This window comes from Corvus hawaiiensis, chromosome 28 (assembly GCF_020740725.1).
Source record: "Corvus hawaiiensis isolate bCorHaw1 chromosome 28, bCorHaw1.pri.cur, whole genome shotgun sequence".
In the NCBI taxonomy this organism is placed as follows: domain Eukaryota; kingdom Metazoa; phylum Chordata; class Aves; order Passeriformes; family Corvidae; genus Corvus; species Corvus hawaiiensis.
The window spans coordinates 2,838,003-2,856,642 of NC_063240.1; the positions used below are offsets into that span (position 1 = coordinate 2,838,003).

Here is an 18,640-nt window from a genome sequence, read left to right on the forward strand (position 1 = left end):
AGAGACCACCCGAACTGGTCCCCTCTGCCAAAGACGCCCTGGAGCTGCTCAGTGCCTCAGTTTCCCTGTGGCTGAGAGTGCTGGCAGGGCTTGGGGCTGCACCCCCACCATGGGACCTCCATGGCAGTTGCTGTCCCCAAGGGCTGTGGCCTCAGTGGGACTCTGCTGGGTGTAAGACAAGGCTAAGGCTATGCCCAGCTCGCTGCAGGTGCCAGGCAGCGGCTGGCTGGGGCTGGGGGACACCAGAGCCGTAGCACGGGGGGCTTGGCTGTGTGTCATGGGCCCTCCTCCCCCCCCATGGCAGGTACCCCAGGGACAGGCTGGGGTGTCCCCTGTCCCCTTGCCCAAGCCCTGCCCGCTGCGCTCACCCAGCGTGATGGGTTTGCTGTCCTCCTGGTCCGAGCCAATGCCTGTCCGGGGGCTGCTGCTCTGCTCTGCATCTGCAAGAGGAAAACCCACCAGGGTGAGCCCCCCGTGCTGCTGTGAGCCCCCCGTGCCAGTGTGAGCCTCCATGCTGGTGTGAGCCAGGGCTGCCCACCAGCTGACTGCCCCCTCGTTGCCCTGCTGGGGGAAACTGAGGCACAGGCTGCCCAGCAGCTCTCACCACGCAGTAGGGCCACCACCAAGCTGGCATATCCCCAGTCACTGAGGAACAGTCGCCGACCAGCCCCCCCTTGCCCTCCCCGCCAGCGACAGGAGCACGGACAGCCCCACATGCAGGATCTGGGCACCGCTGCCCACAGGGCGGAGACCCCCGGTGCTGGGCCGGGTGATGGTCACCTGGCCCTGCTCCAGCCTGCTGCCTGCTCTCCTCTCTCCAGCCACATCCATGACCCAGTGCTGCCCCACCAGGCAGCGTAACTGCAGCATGGCATAACCTGTGGCACCTTGTCCTGCCTCTGCCCAGCTCCTGGAGGGCAGCAGGGCTTGGGGCAGCACCGGCACTGACCCCTGGAGCCCCGTCCGGCCCTGCTCTCTCTTGGCTAAAAATATCCCGGCTCAGATGCTGAGCTCAGCAGCCTGGCACGGCAAAGACACTGCAGTCAGGAGCATCCTTCCTCACCTGGCTGCTCTCAAAGCCCTTCCATGACTTTTGCCATGTATTTCTCCCCCATACTCCTTCTTCCCACTGCTTCTCCATCCTCCTCCCACCCCCTGGCCTTCGGCATTTCTCTCTGGCAGTCTTGGCAGATGTCAGGAAAGGGCTGAGACAATCCAAAAACACCATCAAAACCACGCAGCTGCCACTGCCGGCCCATGTGCTCGCCTTGGGATTCTTCCCTTTCTCCCTGTTTTTCTCCCCCTTTTTCTCCCCTCAAGTCCCTTGCACTCACATGTGGCTCCCAGGCTGGTTATCCTTGGCTGGGCAAGTTATCCATGTGGGCACCATGCCACCCCCCACCCTGCCACCCCTGTGTGCTGCCCACCTGGCACACTATCCATGGGGGCAGTGGGACTGTGCCACCTCCCAGCCTGACAGCCCTGTGTGCCCACACCCCCTTGGTGCTGCTCAATGCCGATGCCAAATCAGCCATTTTGTCTCCCTGCCCAGCTGCCGCGTTCCCCTCCACCCACCCCGTGCCAGCCTGGCACCACGCTGGCAGCCCCATGGCATCCTGCCTTGAAGCTGCTCCCCACCACCAGCCCCCCCCGTGCCCGCACCCCTGGCTCCCTCCAGGCAGCCATTTTAGGGAGCAGAAACTCCCCCTGGAGACAGGCGCAGGGTTTTTTTCCTTCCCTTCTCTCCATTTTTCTTTTTCTAACCTTATTCCCCCATTTTGAAGCGGCCGTGTGCCCAAGTACCGGGGCGCGGGTGGTGGGAGTGAGCGGGGCACAAACCAGCCGGGACAGGGGGGAGTGGCAGCGGGGACCCCCCGCGCATCCAGGGGCACCGCGTGGCCGGACACGGCCCCTCCTCGCCTCTAAAAACAACAAATCTGGCGGCGGCTCTGGAAGTGGTTAGTGGTGGAGCCTGGCCAAGGCGCGGGACGGAGGCTGGCGGTCACAGCCTGAGGCCGGCCCGGCTCCCCACAGCCCCCCACTGTGGCCTCAGGGCTCCCTGGGGCCCCACTTGCCTCCCAGATAGCACCCACTTGCCCAATCCTGGGGTGCTCGGCCTCTGGGTAGCCCCCCAGGCCGTGCCCTCGCCTGGTACCTCTGAGGCGCCCACGCAGCCCTTGGCTCAGCCCAGGGACCCCCACCACTGCTCGTCCTGAGGTGCCCCACATGGACCTTTGCCCACACCGAACCACCCCAGTCTGGTCCCTGTTCCCCCAGGGCACCCAGGCACTCACCCGGGTGCCCCCCGGGTGGGTCTCATGTCCTGTACCCCCACACCGTCCCACGGCACCACCCTGACCCATCACCGCCAACGCCACCTCACTGACGCCCATTCCCAAGGGACACCCCGGGGACCTGCCCCCAAACCGAGCACTCCACTCCCACCCACAGCAGCCCGAGGAGCAGCGGGGACTTTCCCGAGCTCGCAGGTTTGGCAGCAGGGCCGGCCCCTCCCTGCACCCTCGTGTCCGGGCCGATGGAGGCAGAGGGTGCGAGGCCGGGGCCCCGGGCCCGGTACCCCCGGCGCTCCTCGTGGCTGGGCGGGCGAGCTCGCCAGCAGATTTCTGGCTGCCTCCTCGGCGGGGCGGCCGGGCCAAGCGCTGCTCTCACCGCCATGTGACGGCCGCCTGCGCCGGCTGGCGCGCGCTAAAATGGCGAAGGGAGCCCTGGGCTCCCGGGCCTCGCTCCCCACAAGGGGTGTTTTGGGGAGACTCCAGATCCAGGACCCAACAAGTGGCTCGACTGCACCAGAGAGGAGAAAAGCCTGTAAAGCTCCCCCCATGCCCCCGCTGCTTCGGTGATCTGTGCCCTCCACACCCCCTCGGAGGGCCGGGATGGGGGATGGAGGTGGGGGTGGTCCTGCTGCCACGTTGTGGGGCGCTCAGGGGGGAGGGGGTTCAGTGCCAGGGTCGTCTCCGGCAAGGTGGAGGAGAGTGCTCAGTGCCCAAACAGGTCGATCCAATCTCTTTTTTAAAAATAGCCAAGTGTGTGCCCGGGGGGGGCGCGAGCTGCCTGGGCTCCGGGCCGCGCTGGCAGCCTGGCCCCGTGCCACCCATTGAATTACGGATCCCGCACCCCGGCCCTGCTGGCTGGCACGGTGCCCCCGGGCCCCACAGCGACACCCGCCCGCGGTCTCAGCGCGTGGGAACGACCCCCGGGCAGCAGGGCCGGCCCTGGGGGGTGTCACTGCAGGCCGGGTGCCCCCCGGGGCTGGCGCAGCTGCGGGAGAGCCCTGGCTCGGTGCCCGAGAGCTGACGGTAACAGGGCACGGTGTTACCGGCAACGGCGCGGGCGCAGGCGCAGAGGCTGGAGGATGCCGGGGGCTGGGGGAGCTGCTGGCGCCGGTGTGAGCAGTCCCAGCCCCCCATCGAGGGCAGCAGTCTTCCTCCTTCTTCCCCAGCTCTGCCAACTGAGAGCAGGAGATGGGCGAGGGTTCAGCACTGCTGCCTGCAGGCTTCTGCCCCGTGCCTCAGTTTCCCTTGGGGGCTGGCTTGAGGGGGAACTGCCCCCATGTTCCGTGGCCACAAAGCTCCAGCACCTGCTCAGGTGTCACTGCACTCCTCCGGCTGGCCGTGACCACAGCGCGGACCAGAATGGCCCAGAGTGAACAGCCTGGTCAGGATGGGAGACCCCTGGAGACCGGAGGGAGCCAGTGTGCCGTGGGGCAGATCCCACTGCAAGGGCTGGGGCGAGCGAGGCTGTGGGAGGGTGTGATTTGGGGGCCCTGCCTTGTCAGACCCCCCCCAGAACTCCTCGTCCCAGTCTCACAGCGATCCCCAGGTCCGAGCGGCACTGCCCGCCTCGCTGCCCGTCCCACCGTCCATCCCTCTGCCGCCAGGCTGGGGTGGCCCTTACATAAACCCGGAACAGTCCTGCTTGTGTAACCTCCTTTATATAATACCCTGAACCGCCGCGTGTGCCGGGTAAATCCTGGCTCAGCCGGGCCGGCCGGCGCGCGGGACCCCCCCTCCCCACTCCCTATCCCGCCCCGCCCCCGGTGCCCCCCGCCATGCCCGGAGCGCTGCGGGGCCGTCGGGGTGAGGCGACTATGCTGGGCCTTAGCCACGAACGCTGCGGGGGCGGCAGCTCCTCCTCCCTCTGCCGAGCGAAGCCCCGGGGAGGTCCTGGCCGGAGGCATCCCCCGAGGTGGCGGGGCGGTGGCGGGGGGGACGGACGCGCCCCGCTGCCACGTACGCCGGCCGCGGCCAGCTGGCCCGGGCGGGAGCCTGGGAGGCGCGAGCACGTTGGCCGGCGGCTGCGAGCGAGCGGCGCTGGGAGCGAGCGGGTTTGTCCTCGGCCGACCCCGGCCGGCACGGGGAGATGGCAGCGGCCGGGGGGAACCCCCCCAGGCGGGCGGCGCGGCCGCCCCCTCGCTCAGCCCTGCCAGGCCTGGGCTCCATCCAGGGCTGCCGGCGCCCGCGGAGGCGAGCGGGGACAGATGGCAGCGGGCAAAGGGATGGGGAGAGTGGGACAGACAAAGGGAAGGCTGAGCCCCCCCTTCCCTGGGACTCTCCCCTGCGGGGTGCTGGCATCCAGCCGCTGCGCCCTGAGCTGGGGGCACCTGGGGGTGCAGCTGCTGGGAGGGGGTGGGAGAGAAGACAGAGGATGGGAGAGGGAAAGGAGAGAAAGGAAGGGAGGGAGGGAGGGAGAAAGGAAGGAAGAAATTAAAGTGGAGAGAAAGGGAAAGGAAAAGGGACAGGGACAGGGAAAGGGAAATATGCTGCCACTATCTTTCTGCCAATCCCAGCCCCATGGCAGAGCCCCACAGCACAGCCAGCCTCCCCCCAGAGTCCCATGGGCCCCCACCATGGCCCCTCCGATGCTCCCCCAAAACCAGCCCCTGCCTCACCACCACCACGCAGGGCTGCGGCAGCAGGCTCAAGCCCTTCCCAAGGGCCAAGACCCCAGTGCAGGGGCCAGTGTGACAGGGGACCGATCCCATGCCCCAACTGGCAGTGCCAGCCCTGATCGGGGGTGCAGGGGCACACCGGGGGCTTGCCGACGTCTGTTCTCCCCCCTCCCGCGGCCACGGGCGGGAGAGAGCACCGTGGGCATCTGCCGCCCCAGCTGTCCCTTGCCAGCGCAGCACGAAGCCGGGCACCCGGCCAGGATGGCAACTGCGGCCCCGGGGAGGGCACGGCGCTTGCCAGCGCGGGGGACGGCGGGTGGCGAGGGCGGGGGACGGCAGGTGCTCGTGAGAGAAGCTCGCTCATCTTTTATTCATCGGGTGCCTAACGGTGCGCGGAACCGCTCTGGCCCCTTGTCCCCTCCGGCAGCACAGGACGTGGCACCGTGTGCCAGGTCCCCGGCAGGCACCGCTCACGCTGCCGGGGCCGCCGCGCTGAGCACGGCGCAACTCGCTTCAGTGGTGACGCGGGGCCGGGGCTGGCAGCGGGCACTGCGGGGAAGCCGTCCGGCTCCGGCACGCCACCGGCTCGGCGCACTGCGGGAGAGCCGGGGAAGCCCTGACCTCCCCAAGGTCGCCGGCACATCGATCCGGAGAGCTCGAGCACATGGAAACCGCCCCGGCCGTGCCAGCGCCAGGCTCGCAGCGGGGCCGGGCTCGGGAACGGCGGGACCCCGGGCAGTGACGCTGCAGAAGACAGGGGTGGCGGGGGCGTGGCACCCTGGGGAGCCCCCTCCCATCCCGCCTCTGCAGCACGCAGCTCTGGGGGCAGGCACCCAGCCCCTGCGGATTCTCTGCTCTCTCATACACTTGTGCCCTTTCCCCGGGGGTCTCCTCCTGGACTTGCTGGGTTCTGCCTACCTCGTTCCCCTCAACCCTGGCCTCCCTGGCTGTTTAACTGCGAGTAGAGATACCTGGACCAGGGGGAGGGCTTGCCCGTGTTCATCTGTGTGCTGGGGGGGTTCTCCAGCCTGCCTGCCCGCTGGTGCCCAGCTCTGTGAACGGCAGATCCCAAATATTGTGAACCCCATCAATCTTCTCACGACCCTGGCAATAAATATTTGCACGGGGGCTGGCGGAGCGGCGGTGCCCAGGGAAACGCCTGCCCCTCCATCTGGAGGGGCTGAGCAGACGCTTGGCACGGCCGGCCTGGCACGGCCACAGCGCGCCTGGGATGAGAGCCCTGGCACGGGCTCCCCGGCAGATTGGTGCCATCTGCCTCGCGCCGCAGCCAGCGGCGAGGCTGGTGGGGGGAGATAAGGGGCTGCCAGGCGGTGGGAGACGCAGATGCTGGCACAGCGTGGGGGTCCCCGCCTCCCCCCAGGTGCTGTCCGCTGGCGGAAGCATGGCCGGGGCTGCCAGGAGCTCGATGCCACCCTGGGGCCCACTGCCTGCTTGCCCTGGGCACCCATCTGCTCCCACCCCACTCGGCCTGGGGGCTCAGCTCGGGGCACTGCCGGGAAAAGCTCACAGCAGGGCAGAGCCCCAACTCCTGCCCCGCTGAGCATGATGGCTGGGGGGGGGGCAGGGAACCTCAGAGGGTGTGAGGGGCCAGCACTGCCCCTGTTCTGCCTCTCCCCCGCTCTGGGAGCCTGGGGGGGATGGGGTCCAAGGATGGGAGCTACCAGCGTGGGAATGCAAGAACGGGGGGATGCAGGGATGGGGATACAGGGATGGAGGCACCACGGTGAGGGTGCAGCAAGAGAGCCCGTGGAGGTGGGGAGCACTGACGGGAGGGTGCGGGGGGGGGCAAAGTCCCCCTCCACTGGCTGCTGCCGTCGGGAGCTGCTGGGAGGAATCTCTCCGTAATGCTCCGAAGGTCCTGGCACCATCGGCTGGGGAGATTGATTACCATTTTACTGCAATGCTTTTGACTTTCACCAGCGACCTCCGAGCTCCCCCCCAGCCCCCCCGCCCCCCCGCCGCACACCCAGCTCTGGGCTGCAGCGCCGTCCCCTCCCCCACTGCGGTGTGCACAGCCCAGCCCTCACCCAGCCCCGCACCCATCCCGCACCCATCCTGCATCCAGCCCTGCTCCCATCCTGCATCCATCCTGCAACCAGCTCTGCTCACATCCAGCACTCATCCTGCATCAAACCCTGCTCACATTCCCTGCCCTTCCCGTACCCATCCTGCATCCAGCCCTGCTCCCATCCCGCACCCATCCTAATCCTATCCTTCCCCAAAGGTACCGGGGGTGGCGGTCGTAGGGCTGGGTGCAGGATGGGAGCAAGATGGGAGCAGGGCCGGTGCTGCTCTGGGGAGGGCCCAGGCGCTCAGCTCTCCCTGCACCCCGCGGCCATCCCCGGGGCCGGCAGGGCCGGGACGGGGCCTCCCCCCAGCCCGGCACAGGTCGTGCCTCAGTTTGCCCATCCCGGGGGCACTGAAAGCCGAGGATAGGGGGAAAAGCCGAGGGGCAGAGCTCGCCCTTGGCATCGGCCTGGGAGAGCCGTCCGGGCGCTCAGCCCCTGCCGAGCTGCCCCAGACTGCGGATGGAGAGCGCAGGGCCGGGGGCTCCTCCATCCCCCCCCTCCCCGGCGTTGCCAGAGCAGCGGCTGGGAAATTGTGCTGACATCGGCAAAACCGGGCGGCGGGGGCGGGGGAGCGCGGGCGCACGTGCTCGGGCTGATAACGGGGGGCCGCGGGGGCTGCGGGGAGCCCGGACTGCCCGGCCGGGGGGGCCCTGCGCGGGAGAGACCCTCCCAGGCCCCTCTCCTTAGGGCTGGAGATGCTGCGGGTGGCTCGGGGGAGCGGGCAGGCAGGTGAGAGGAGGCAGGAGAAGGCAGGAGCGGGCAGGCGGGAGGGAGCAGGAAGGAGGGAGGAGGCAGAATCAGGCAGGAGGGGGCAGGTAGGAACGGGCAGTGTGCCGGGCAGGAGCAGGTAGGAGGGAGCCGGCAGGAGGGAGCAGGAGGGCAGCGTGTCGGGCAGGGAGAAGCTCACTGAGCCCACAAGGCGGTGGTACAGTGATCCCCAGCACCCATCGAGTGCTGTCACCAGCCTGGCCGTGCCATGCAGGGTCCCATCGATGTGGTGGCTTCTTCCGTGTCCCTCCCTACCTCAGTTTCCCCACCAAGGTGGGAGACCAGAGACCCCTCCCATCAGCCACAGCCTGACAGAACGTGCCCACTGTGGACTGGGACCGGGCCATGCCGAGCACCCAGCACCCTGCAGCACCTCAGGGGTCCCACGCCATTGCTCCTGGCCCATCCTGGTCCCCCTTAACCAGGGGCAGAGCGACCTTAACAGTGAAAGTGAGAGGCTGCCAGGCCTTATCAGGGAGTATTTACAGCCGCTGTGTTCCCAATTAGACAGTCAGGTGACTGCGGCTGCTGGGGACCCAGACACCGGGGTCAAGGTCGCCGGTGGGGGGGTGGGGGGTGGCAGAGGGGCAGCCACCTCCCGGGGACAGCAGCTGGACACGGCATGGCCAGGGAACCTGCCGGCATGGCACCCCAGTGAGGCACACCAGGTGGCATATGGGGACCCCGTTGCAGATGCAGTGGGGGTCCTGGTCCCTGCCTTCAGCTCGGCCACTGTAGGGCTCCCAGTCCAGCATCAGGGTGCTCCCAGTTCAGCCCAGTCCAGGGTACCCCAGCCCAGTATGACACTACACCCCCAGCTGAGCCAGCACAGGGTGCCCCCAGTCCAGCCCAGTATGCAGCAACCCCATGCCAGTCAGTACACAGCATGCAGCACCCCAGTTAAGCGCAGTATGCCATCGCAGTTCAGCCCAGCATGGCCATGTCTCAGCCCAGTACATGACACCCCATTCCCTGCCCAGGTGCACAGCACACCCAGAGCCCCCAGCCTGCACGCTGGGCTCCCCCACTCCCAGCAGAGCACCCACTCTCCCCAGTGCCCTGCTGGGAAGCGGCGGTGCCAGGCCCCGTTGGGTCCCACGCTGCCCCGGAGCGGGCGAGTCACGGGCGTGGGCACAGGCACGCGGTGCTGGCAGCACACGTGCTCACACGCCGGGAGACACGGCCGGGCCGGCAGGTCCTGGCCACACACGCGTGTGCAACCACACTTGTGCCCCGCACCAGCCCGGGGTCCCGCCTGGGCCCTGGGGCAGGGTCTGGCCCTGGCTGTTCCCTGCTGGAGGCTGTGTCCTCGCTTTTCCCCAAAGCCACGAGGGCCTGGTAGTCCTGCCAAGCCCCTCCCCTGGGTAGTGGGGGAGGTCACATGCCCGCCCTGCCTCAGTTTCCCCAGTGACACCCAGCATATCCCATGGATGGCTGGGCAGAGCGTGTGCCCACCATGATTCACAACGCTGGCACCTGATTTGCTGGCACTGCCGGCATCAAGGTGGCCTCTGTGGTGTCACTGTCTGTCCCTGGGCTCTGGCCAGTGCCAGGCAAAGAGCCACCAGTCCCACGCTCCCCCTGCCGTGGTGTCGACGGGGGTGGGCTCACGGAGCCGGGGGGCATCACCAAGCGCTGTGGGCAAAGGCAGAAGGTACTGCCTGGTCCCCGCACACCTGGGTAGCCTGGCCTGGCCAGAGGTGGCCATAAGCCCCTTGATTGCCCCTAAGGCTGCAAGTCACCGACCCCCCTGTCTGTGAACCAGCCCTGCACAACAGCCCAGCCCTCACTTGGGATCACACAGCATCTCCCCTGGCCCCTTGTGCACCTGGGGGTACTGGGGGGTTGGCAGGGTCTGTGGGGGACCCCAGCTGCTGGCAGAGTGTCTGTGCCAGCATGTCACCAGCCAGGGAAAACAAACCTGCCCAGGTAAAATACCTTCTTATGAGCTTTCCCTTCCAGCACGCAGGGAGGTGACATGAAGCAGTGCTGAGGATGGTGGCTCGGGGACCCAAACCGAGACCTGCTGCCTGCACCGCACACCGTGACTCAGTTTCCCCCTTTTGACCGACGGCTTTGAGAGCAGGTCTGACCCTGCTTGCTGCAATGAAAGCAGCCAGTTCTCCCAGCAAGTCCATGGGACCCCCAGGCAGGTGAAGGGCTGGGACCAGCATCTCCTCAAGGCACAGCAGGAGCTGCCCCCACCAACATTATCACTGCCTCCTCCCCAGACGGCCTCGCTGCTCCTGTCCCTGCTCTGGCATTGAGGGGTTGGCACTGTAGCCCATGGCAAATGGGCACTGCTGGACCTCTCCCAGCTCCAGCCCTTGGGGATGCACCAGGAACAGGCTGTCCCTTCCCCGCCCACGCTGCCCACCCACTCCCCTCAGCTAGGCGCAGGATGTGGGGTTAGCTCTTGGTTTAACCCCCAAAACTCCATGCTGGGAATGCTCTGAGACAGGAGCATCCTCAGAGACCTTTGCCTCCTCCTCCTCCTCCCAGGCAGCTGGGACCAGTCCTGGCTGGGGGAGAGGGGCCAGGGTGGGGGGCACCCACCCGAGAAGCAGTTTGGAGAGAGGGAAGCACTGCAAGGTCTGCAATGGGAAAGGCATCCAGGAACAGTGTCCCCAGCTGGAGATGGGGATGGGACAGACGGGGAGGGAAAGCTAAAACAAACCCCCCGGAGCCAGCTGTTGCAGGGCACAGCCAGACTCTGCCCTGCAGGCAGACGAGCACCCACCTCTCTCACGGACGAAGTACGCCAGGTAGAGGTCGAGCTCCTTGACGGAGACGCTGATGTGGTGGGGCTGGACGCAGAGGATGGGGTTGCTGCACTGGCCCGACTTGACCAGGCGCTCGCCGTCGGTGCTCTCCAGCGGGATCCCTTTGAAGAGGATGACCATAACCAGGTCCAGCCGCCACACCTTGTCCGCCTGCCGCAGGCAGTCGATGCGGCGCATCTTGCCTTTCTGGTCGGGGTTGGAGAGGACGCAGCACGAGGGCTTCTTGCCTGTGATGGAGAGCACGAAGTCCTCGCGGCACTCGGGCCGGATGTCCTTGCGCAGCTTGGCCAGGAGGCGCGAGGCCCATTTCTGCTTCACCTCCGGCTTCTCGCTCAGCAGCTCGTCCTTCACCGCCCTCTCCTCATCCTTCGTCATCCTCTTCTCATGCTTCTTGAAGTACTTGCGCTTGCGGGCCTGCAGGTTGAACCAGGTGTAGGCGAAGGCCCTGACGTGGGGGAGCAGCGCCTCAATGAAGGGGTGGAACTCATCCTGTGGGAGCAGAGGGACAGGGGGTCACTCCTGGCTGACTCCCTCCAAGCTCCCTCCTGGGGTGGCTGGGGAGCCCTGGGGACCTGCCAGGCTCATTCCCACTGCGTCCCAGTGCAACCAGAAGGAAAAGCTTTGGCAGAGGCACATGCCCACCAGGGATGGGGATCCCCTCACTACACAGCAGGGTTATCCCCATCCCAGAAGACCTCCATAAATCCCACTGGCTGCAATTTTCCCGGACCAACAACCCACTGGGAGTGGCTAGGCCAAACTGGAGCCAGCAGTGCCACAGGGGGACAGGCACCTGCACAAGCGTGGCCACCTCAGCAGCACCTGGACCCTCTCCCCTTCGCAGGATCTGCATGCCAGGATCTGCTCCCACCAGGTGCAGAAATCCCACCTGAAATCCCAGCTGACACCGTGCCCACCGGAGCCGCTGTGCCGGCGTCAGGTGCTGCCAGACCGCAACACCCCAGTGCCGGGTCCCCCACGCCTGCAGCATGCCGGGTGCTCCCGCTTGAGCTGTGGGTGCCTTGGACCTCTCCACTCCCTCTGGACCAGTAGAAACTCCCCCAGTTTGCCCCAGTTGCAGCCAGCCCGGCGTCTGGCGTCTGGCCCGGCACACAAGGCGTGCTCTGACTGCCTTTTTCCATTTGGCGAGCGCTGCTGGATGAGTCCGGCCCCAAAAAGAAAACAAGGAAAATGCATCCCCCTCGCTGGCCCCTCCTTCCCGCATCCCTTTTTTTTTTTTCCAATTTGGAAAATCAGTGCTTCCTGGCTGGGGCGGCCCACAACCCCACCATGGGATGGAAAGGTGTTGGGAGCCTTCCTGGTGAGGAGCAGCAGAGCTTGGAAAGCAGCAGGCAGAGGGTTGAACATCCCTGTGCATAGCCAGGGTGGCACCAAGCTGCTCCCCAAGGGCAGGATTTGGCCCTTGGTGTCCCTCATGACTGTGGGGCAGAGGAGGAGGAAGGAGCTCAGCTGGATTCCTGCTGCAGGGTGTCAGGGCTGGCAGGGGGGTGGCTGGTGACAACTGCCCCTGCCTGGGAAGGGTGCCAAGGGCAAGTGCTGCTCTGGGGTGAGGAGGTGGCCATGGGCAGGAGCTGGGAGAGGACAGGGCCGTGGCTGTGGGATGGGGCAAGTGCTCCAGATCTGGTCCCACTCATCCCAGAGCAGCAATGCCATTCCCTGGCTGAAGCAGCTGTGTCCCAGAGTGACCCTTCCTGGAGGGAACAATGTCCCCTGAAACAGGCTCCTGGCAAGGACTGGCCCCATATAGACCCTGCTAACTCCTACTTGGTTCCCAAATCCAGCACAGATCCCATTAACCCTAAAACTCCTACCCCAGCACAAACCCTGCCAACAGCCATCACAAGTCCCATGGCACAGCCTTGGGTGTCCCCTGAACCATTGACCGCTACACAGACCCTGCTGTGTCCTGGCACAGGCATCCCAGTACAGACCCCACTGTCCCTGAACCCAGCACGGACACCAGTAACTGCCAGCCCCAACCCCCGGCACAGCCCTGCTAATCCCCTAAACATCCCAGACACAGGCACAGACCCTGCCACCCTTGGGAGCCACCAGCCCCTCTCTGGACCCAGAGCTGTGACCCCACAGGTGTCCCTCCCATGCCTAACAAGGGACAGGGGACTGTCCCCTCCCTGGAGAGCCCATTGCACCAGCAGGGATCCAAATCTGCTGGCAAGCCCCTCCTAACCTTGGGGACCCGTCCCTGCCCAGGGGACTCAGCCAGCCGGAGGAACCCCTCTTTGCCTGGAGGAGCCGTCTCTGCCTGGGGGACCTGTCCCCGCCGGCTGCTCTCGGGGCGGCCACAGGGTCTGGTTCCCACTTCCCTCCCCAGCAGCAGCCGCTAATTCAGTGCAGCTGGGCAAGGGCTGGGCATGTGTCTTAAATCAGGGAAGAAGGTCAAAGAAAAGTAAGACAGGAGCCGAAAAAAGCAGCAGTGAGTTCCAAAAACAATACTTGGCCGGGGCGGTGGGCGGCTGATCTTCCTTGGTGGCCGGTTATTCAGACGAGCCCTACAAATTGCTGCCATCCCCTGGCCCCGCCACCCTCCCCAGGCAGCCGGCGGCAGGGCTGGCCACAGGGCCGGGGGGACACCACGCCGTTGTCCCCATCCCTGCTCTCCCGCTTGGGACCTGCCACCTCAGGCACCACTGCGGGGAAGCGTGGCAGGAACCAGGTTATCCGGGTTGGGAGAGGCAGCACCCTTGGGTGCTGCTTGTGCTCACCGCAGGAGCCGGGGGTGCTCGGTGCTCTGCTCCGGGGTAGCAGCAGCAGCAAACCCCGGTTTCTGTGCCTTCCCCCGCCACGGTGCCGAGAATTTGCAGTTCTCACTCGGACCCACAACTGAGACTCTCCAAAAACTCGCTGCGTGCAGGAGCCCCTGCAGCCCTCGGTGTCCCCGGAGCCATCGCAGACCCCCCCCCTTGCCCGGGATTACGGCAGGCCGGGAGCTGCACCCAAAGCCAATCAGCCCCTCGCCAACTTTCCCTCCCGCCCGGCTTATCCCGCGCCGCGATGCCGCGGTTAAGCTGCTTTAGCAGGGCAGGCGAGGGCGGCCGGGGGGCACCAGGACAACCACACGGGAACGCTGCTGCTGGGGGCTGAGGGGACACGCTGCGGGACTTGGGCACCGTCCCCAGCCGTGCAGCCAGCGAGCCCCTCAGCCGGGCACAGCATCCCGGCTGGCACCAGCCAGCTGCGCGCCGGATCCACTTGGGAAGGCGAAGGCAGGGATGCACTGTCTGTCCGTCCCAGTCTCGCACCCCGTTCCCCCCATCCAGCAGCCCGAGTGCCGGCAAAGGACTGGTTAAGTGTTTCTCCTGCTGTTTTTCCTTTGCGGGGCTGGGAAGCAGAGACGTGCTGCAATACCCCAGACGAGGCTGCTCCCGGGGCATTTCCGGATGAGAATCTGGCAGCAGAGCCTGCCCTTGGGCCTCATCCAGCCCAGGCTTGTAAAGCCCTGCAACCGAGGCAGCAGCACGCCTGCGTCGGGTGCTGCCGGCCCTGCTCCGGGCCCCCCTGCAGCCCCTTTCCAGGGGCTGCTGGAGCGCTGGCTTTCCGTGCCAGGTGCTGTGAGGGGAAACTGAGGCACGGGTCAAGCCCGGCTCTGTCTTGCGGTGGAGTGGGGAGAGGAAGGAGGGATGCTCTGTGTGGAGCTGGGCATACCACGGAGGATTAACTCCTCCGCAGCCCAGGGTTTGGCAGCGCCAGGGAGTGGGAAGGGGCATAGCTGAGGCGCTGCCTCTTCCCCTGCTTCTGCCGCCGGCTCGGCAGCACCGGGGTTCTGCACTCCGGGGACCCTCCACCCTGGGGCAGGGGGGGATGCTCTGTGCCACGCAGGGACACAGCACCTGGCACGGGCACCGCGGCATGGGCTGGCCACCCTCCGAACATCCTCCGCTCCAGCGCCTTGTCCAAACAGGTCGGGCTCAGTGAAACAGCCTGAATTTTCCAATGAAAAAAAAAAAAAAAAAAAAAACAACAACGTTTCCTCAGGAAATTCCCGAGCAGTTTTCACGGGGGAGGCGCTGGGGTGAGGGGCGGAGGAGGAGGAGCGGGACGGGAGGGGTCAGACACCTCGGCAGTCGGTTTTGCTCCCCACCAGCGCGGCCTCGGCTGCGGGGAGCAGCGGGATGCCATCCCCACCGCGGGCAGGGCGCGACGCGGGTCAACCTCGCTGCATCGCAGCCCTGCAGGGACCACACAGCGTTTACTTCATGAAAGGATGCTCAGCCGCCCCTGCAGCAGCCACACACCTCCGAACCGCTGCCGGCTCCCACGGCCGCCGCTCCTGCCAGGTCCCGCTCCCCGCGGCCCTGCGAGCCCGGGCAGGGGCTGGCAAGTCGGGCGCCGGGCTCCGTGCCCCCATGGGAAGCCTTGGCGCGGCGGCAGGGAGGGGATGCGACTACAGAGGTTCCGGTAATCCTGAAAATCCCGGTACCTGAAAGGGGCACAGCGGGAACTTACTTTCCCCTCGCCACAGCCCGCAGATGCCCTTGGCATGGACCGCGGAGCCTCCGGTAGCCGCTTATAACTGTTCGCCGAAGCGGCTCTGGGTAATGAGTTAACCTGGTAATGAGACCTGTTGCCGAGACAGATGCAAATGATTGGGAAGTGCTCATTAGAGGGGATGGAAGAAGGCACTTAGGCCCTGAAAGGCACCCAGCCCTTCCCGGGGCCGCCCTGCACCCTATTAGAGCCCATTTTACAATAATTGCTCCAGAGGAGGAAATCTATTTGGATTCATCATAAAGTATTTATTAACAAGAGCTTATTCATAATTTTTGCTGCTCGCCGGTGTGGCGCAGCCGGGCGTCCCGGCCTGCTCCGCATCGGAACGCGGCTTCCCCGGCCCGGGAGAGCGGCAGCGCTGCGCTGGGGCGGGGCGGCGAGGGGGCACGGGGGCAGTTGAGGCTCCCAGGGGAGGTACGAGCTGTGCTGGCCTTGCTTGTGCACTCCCGGCCCCCCGACATAGCTGCCCGTGGGGCAGAACACTCTGTCGCAGCCACGTTCCGCCCCCCAGCTTCTGGCTGACCCAGCCCCTCACTTGCAAAACCCCTTCTGCAGCCCACGCCGGAGCACAGAGCCTCGGCGCCCAAGGCATCTGGCTGGCACCCCTGGCACAGGTGGAGGTGAAGGCAGGACACCGTGCAACCTCCTCGCAGCTCCTCTCTCCAGACCCTGTGGCTTTTTTTCCCCCCCAGAGCCAAGAGCATCCCCCAGCCAACATTCACACATGGCTGGGGGCTCTGGGTGGGCTGGACTGTTCCCACTACGGGTTCTGCTGGAAGGGTGAGCAGAGATGCGGCAGAGAGGGGCTCCCACCCCTCATTTACTGCCGCGATGCTCAGCCCCGCTCAGGACCAGCCCAGGAGGGGGTGGGCGGGCTCGTACAGCCCCCTGGTGCTCACCACACAGCCGGGACTGCGGTGACTCCTCACTGAGCCGCCCTGGGGTCCCCACACCTGGCACTGCCCACAAACGCCCCGCCGGGTCCTCTGAGCCACCCTGGAGCACGCAGGTCCCCGCCGCCCCCGGGTGCCGGGCCGGTGCCCACCTGCCCGCGCCTACGTGCCGGGGCGGGAGCGGTGCCGGCGCTCGCCCTCGCAGGTGCTGCGGCTGCGAGCGGGGGCGCGGGGAGCGCGCCGAGGCCGCGGGTCACAGGAGGCCGCGGCGGCAGAGAACCTGCCAGTTGCTTTGGAAAACAGCAGGAAGAAAAGCAGCTCTCTTGGCAGCCCCGGGCTCCGGTGCCAGCGCTGCCTGGGCCCCCGCCAGCCAGCACAGCCCGCCCCGCAGACGGCAGCTGGGGGTGGCCCAGGTGGGATGGAGCCGGAGGGGGCTTCTCCGGCGGCACATTGCGTGCCCCGACACCATGCCCAGCACCGCCTCTGGTCTGCCTGCGTGCACCCCCACCCCGGCAACAACTGGCACTGCCGGTCCCCGGGTTTCCTAAATGCACCCCAAACTGGGGAGAAGCGTGCCCAACGTGCAGGGAGGGGTACGGATGCCCCAGGGATGGTATCCAGCAGCAACACGGCTAGCACTGGGTGGTGGAGGAGTCAAGAGGGTTCTGGTGAGGAAGACTCGGTGGTGTGAGAGCCCAAAGCCCCTCGCTGCCTTCCTGAAGAGTCACTTGGACTCCCCAGGTGCCTCAGTTTCCCCAGGTGCCGTCTCTGTGCATCACCTTTGGGGTTTGGGAGCCGACGGCTCAGCCACTTTCCCAGGGTGACACCACCTGCCCCCAGGGTGAGGCGCTGCCTTTCCAAAAATAAGGAAACTGAGGCACGTCACCTGCCAGGCCAGCCCACAGAAGAGGCAGGATGCGACGGTGGCTGCTGAGATCTGGGAGAGGTCTGGAAGCAGCACCGGGGGGACCAAGGAGATGTCCCCTCGTCCTAGGAAGCATCCCGTGGCCAGCAGCACCAGAGCCACGTGGCTTCCCAGCCGAAACTCCCCTGGGGCTCCAAGGAAGGGAAATATTTTATGGAACTGGAAAAAAAAAAAAGCTGTGCCAACGGGTCCTGGCGCTGCCAGCTCCTCCACCCTGCCCTGCCTCAGCGCGGGGCCCTGGGGGTGGTCCATGCCCACATCCCTGCTCCTGGCACATGGCAGGGGCTGCGGTGTCCGAGACCCAGCGCTTGGCCCGTCCCAGATCCCAGGGTCTCAGCCTGGGAGCTGCCAGGGTGTGACCCAGGGACGGAGGATGTTCCCAGGAGCACAGAGGGAAACTGAGGCAGATGTGTTGGGGCTGGCAACACCGTGTGCACTCTGGGGAGGAGCCACCACCAGAAAGGGTCCCTCCAGCCCCCCGGGCCGGGCCCAGGGCTCTGAGCCCGGCTTTAGCCCCTGACGCAGGAGGTTTTACTTCCCTCCTAATGTATTTTTAGCCCTGCCTGCTTTGTCCTGGCCTTTCTGAGGGGGATTAATTCCCCCCCATCACGCACCATTAAAGGTGTAGGGGTGCAGAGAGGTGTCCCCAGCTCCCTCCTGGGGGTGCCTGCTGGGGGAATTGGCACTGGGGGTATCTCTGCACCCCACGATGGGCAGTGCTGTGATGGGCTTGCGGGGCTCACTCCGCTGCAAATCCAATCCCTGGAGCAAGTCAGTGGCTAAAAATAGCCCCAGCCTTTTGCCGTGGAATCGGCAACCTTGCAGGAGGATCGGCCAGCCCAGGGCCCTGGAGGTGGAGAGTTCATGGCCCCCCCACAGCCCCAGTGCCTTTGCTGTGCCATGGATGTGCCAAAGACTCAGCCCCTCCTCCAGCATCTCATTGGCTCCCTGGGTGCTCGGGTCAACCTGCCAGGACCCTCCACAGAGAGATGGAGAAACTGAGGCACGGGGTGGTGCCTGGAGGTCAAAGGGGCTGGGCGTGTCCCCGAAGGGTCACCTCTGAGCCTGGCCAGGCCCTACACCCCGAGCACTGAAGGATGGGACTGGTTCAACGGGGTGGAAGGGGGGGTGTTCATCCGCTTTCAGCAGCTCAGCAGAGCCTTCCTGGGGAGATTCAAAGGCTGAGCCCGGCTGGGTCCTATTTCGGGAGGATTTTGGATGCCTCCCAAGCGACAGAAGTGGGTGGGGGCTGACCTGCACAAAGGGACTCTGTTCGGGACGCTGGGCTCCGGCGGTGCCCGGCACGGAGGCCGGTGGCTGCGGCCGGTCCCCTTGTCCCCCATGTGATGGGTCAGCAGCCCGGGTTGGGGCAGGGGGCGAGTGCCCTCCTCCCGTGCCGGGTGCTGTTCCCCACCTGGATGTAAACTGAGGAGAGGGCGGGACTGCCCTTGCCTCCCAGGCTGCCGCTGTAACCGCTGAGTGACACTGCCATACCGCGGAGACGGCCGTGCCAACCTGCCTCGTGACGTGGGCTCCAACAGCCACCCGCCCTGGGCTACTTGCCCAGGCTGGCCCTGAGCCATCCCCTGGGGGAGTCCAAGGTCCCCCAGTGGGGTCGGGCACTTCGGGAGCCAATACCCCAGTCACAGCTCTGCGACGGAACAGGAAAAAACCCCTCGACAGGCCCAATCCCACAGTTCGATGCCACTGCAGGGCACACTGGGGTGTACCAGCACCACTGG

General features: G+C 66.2%; 1 protein-coding gene across 5 annotated transcripts in view; it reads right to left on the minus strand.

Moving 5' to 3' along the window:
- NFIC (nuclear factor I C) overlaps positions 1-18,640 on the minus strand; it is a 39,590-nt gene that overhangs the window by 9,562 nt on the left and 11,388 nt on the right. For 4 of the 5 annotated variants that reach the window (XM_048287797.1, XM_048287796.1, XM_048287800.1 and 1 more), the window contains exons 2-3: positions 10,508-11,039; positions 369-440 (exon numbers count right to left, since the gene is read on the minus strand). In XM_048287797.1, the coding sequence (XP_048143754.1) occupies positions 369-440; positions 10,508-11,039 (604 nt within the window). Of the gene's footprint in view, positions 1-368; positions 441-10,507; positions 11,040-13,294; positions 13,366-18,640 lie in introns of those variants that run through there. The other variant, XM_048287801.1, reaches the window with a different exon arrangement.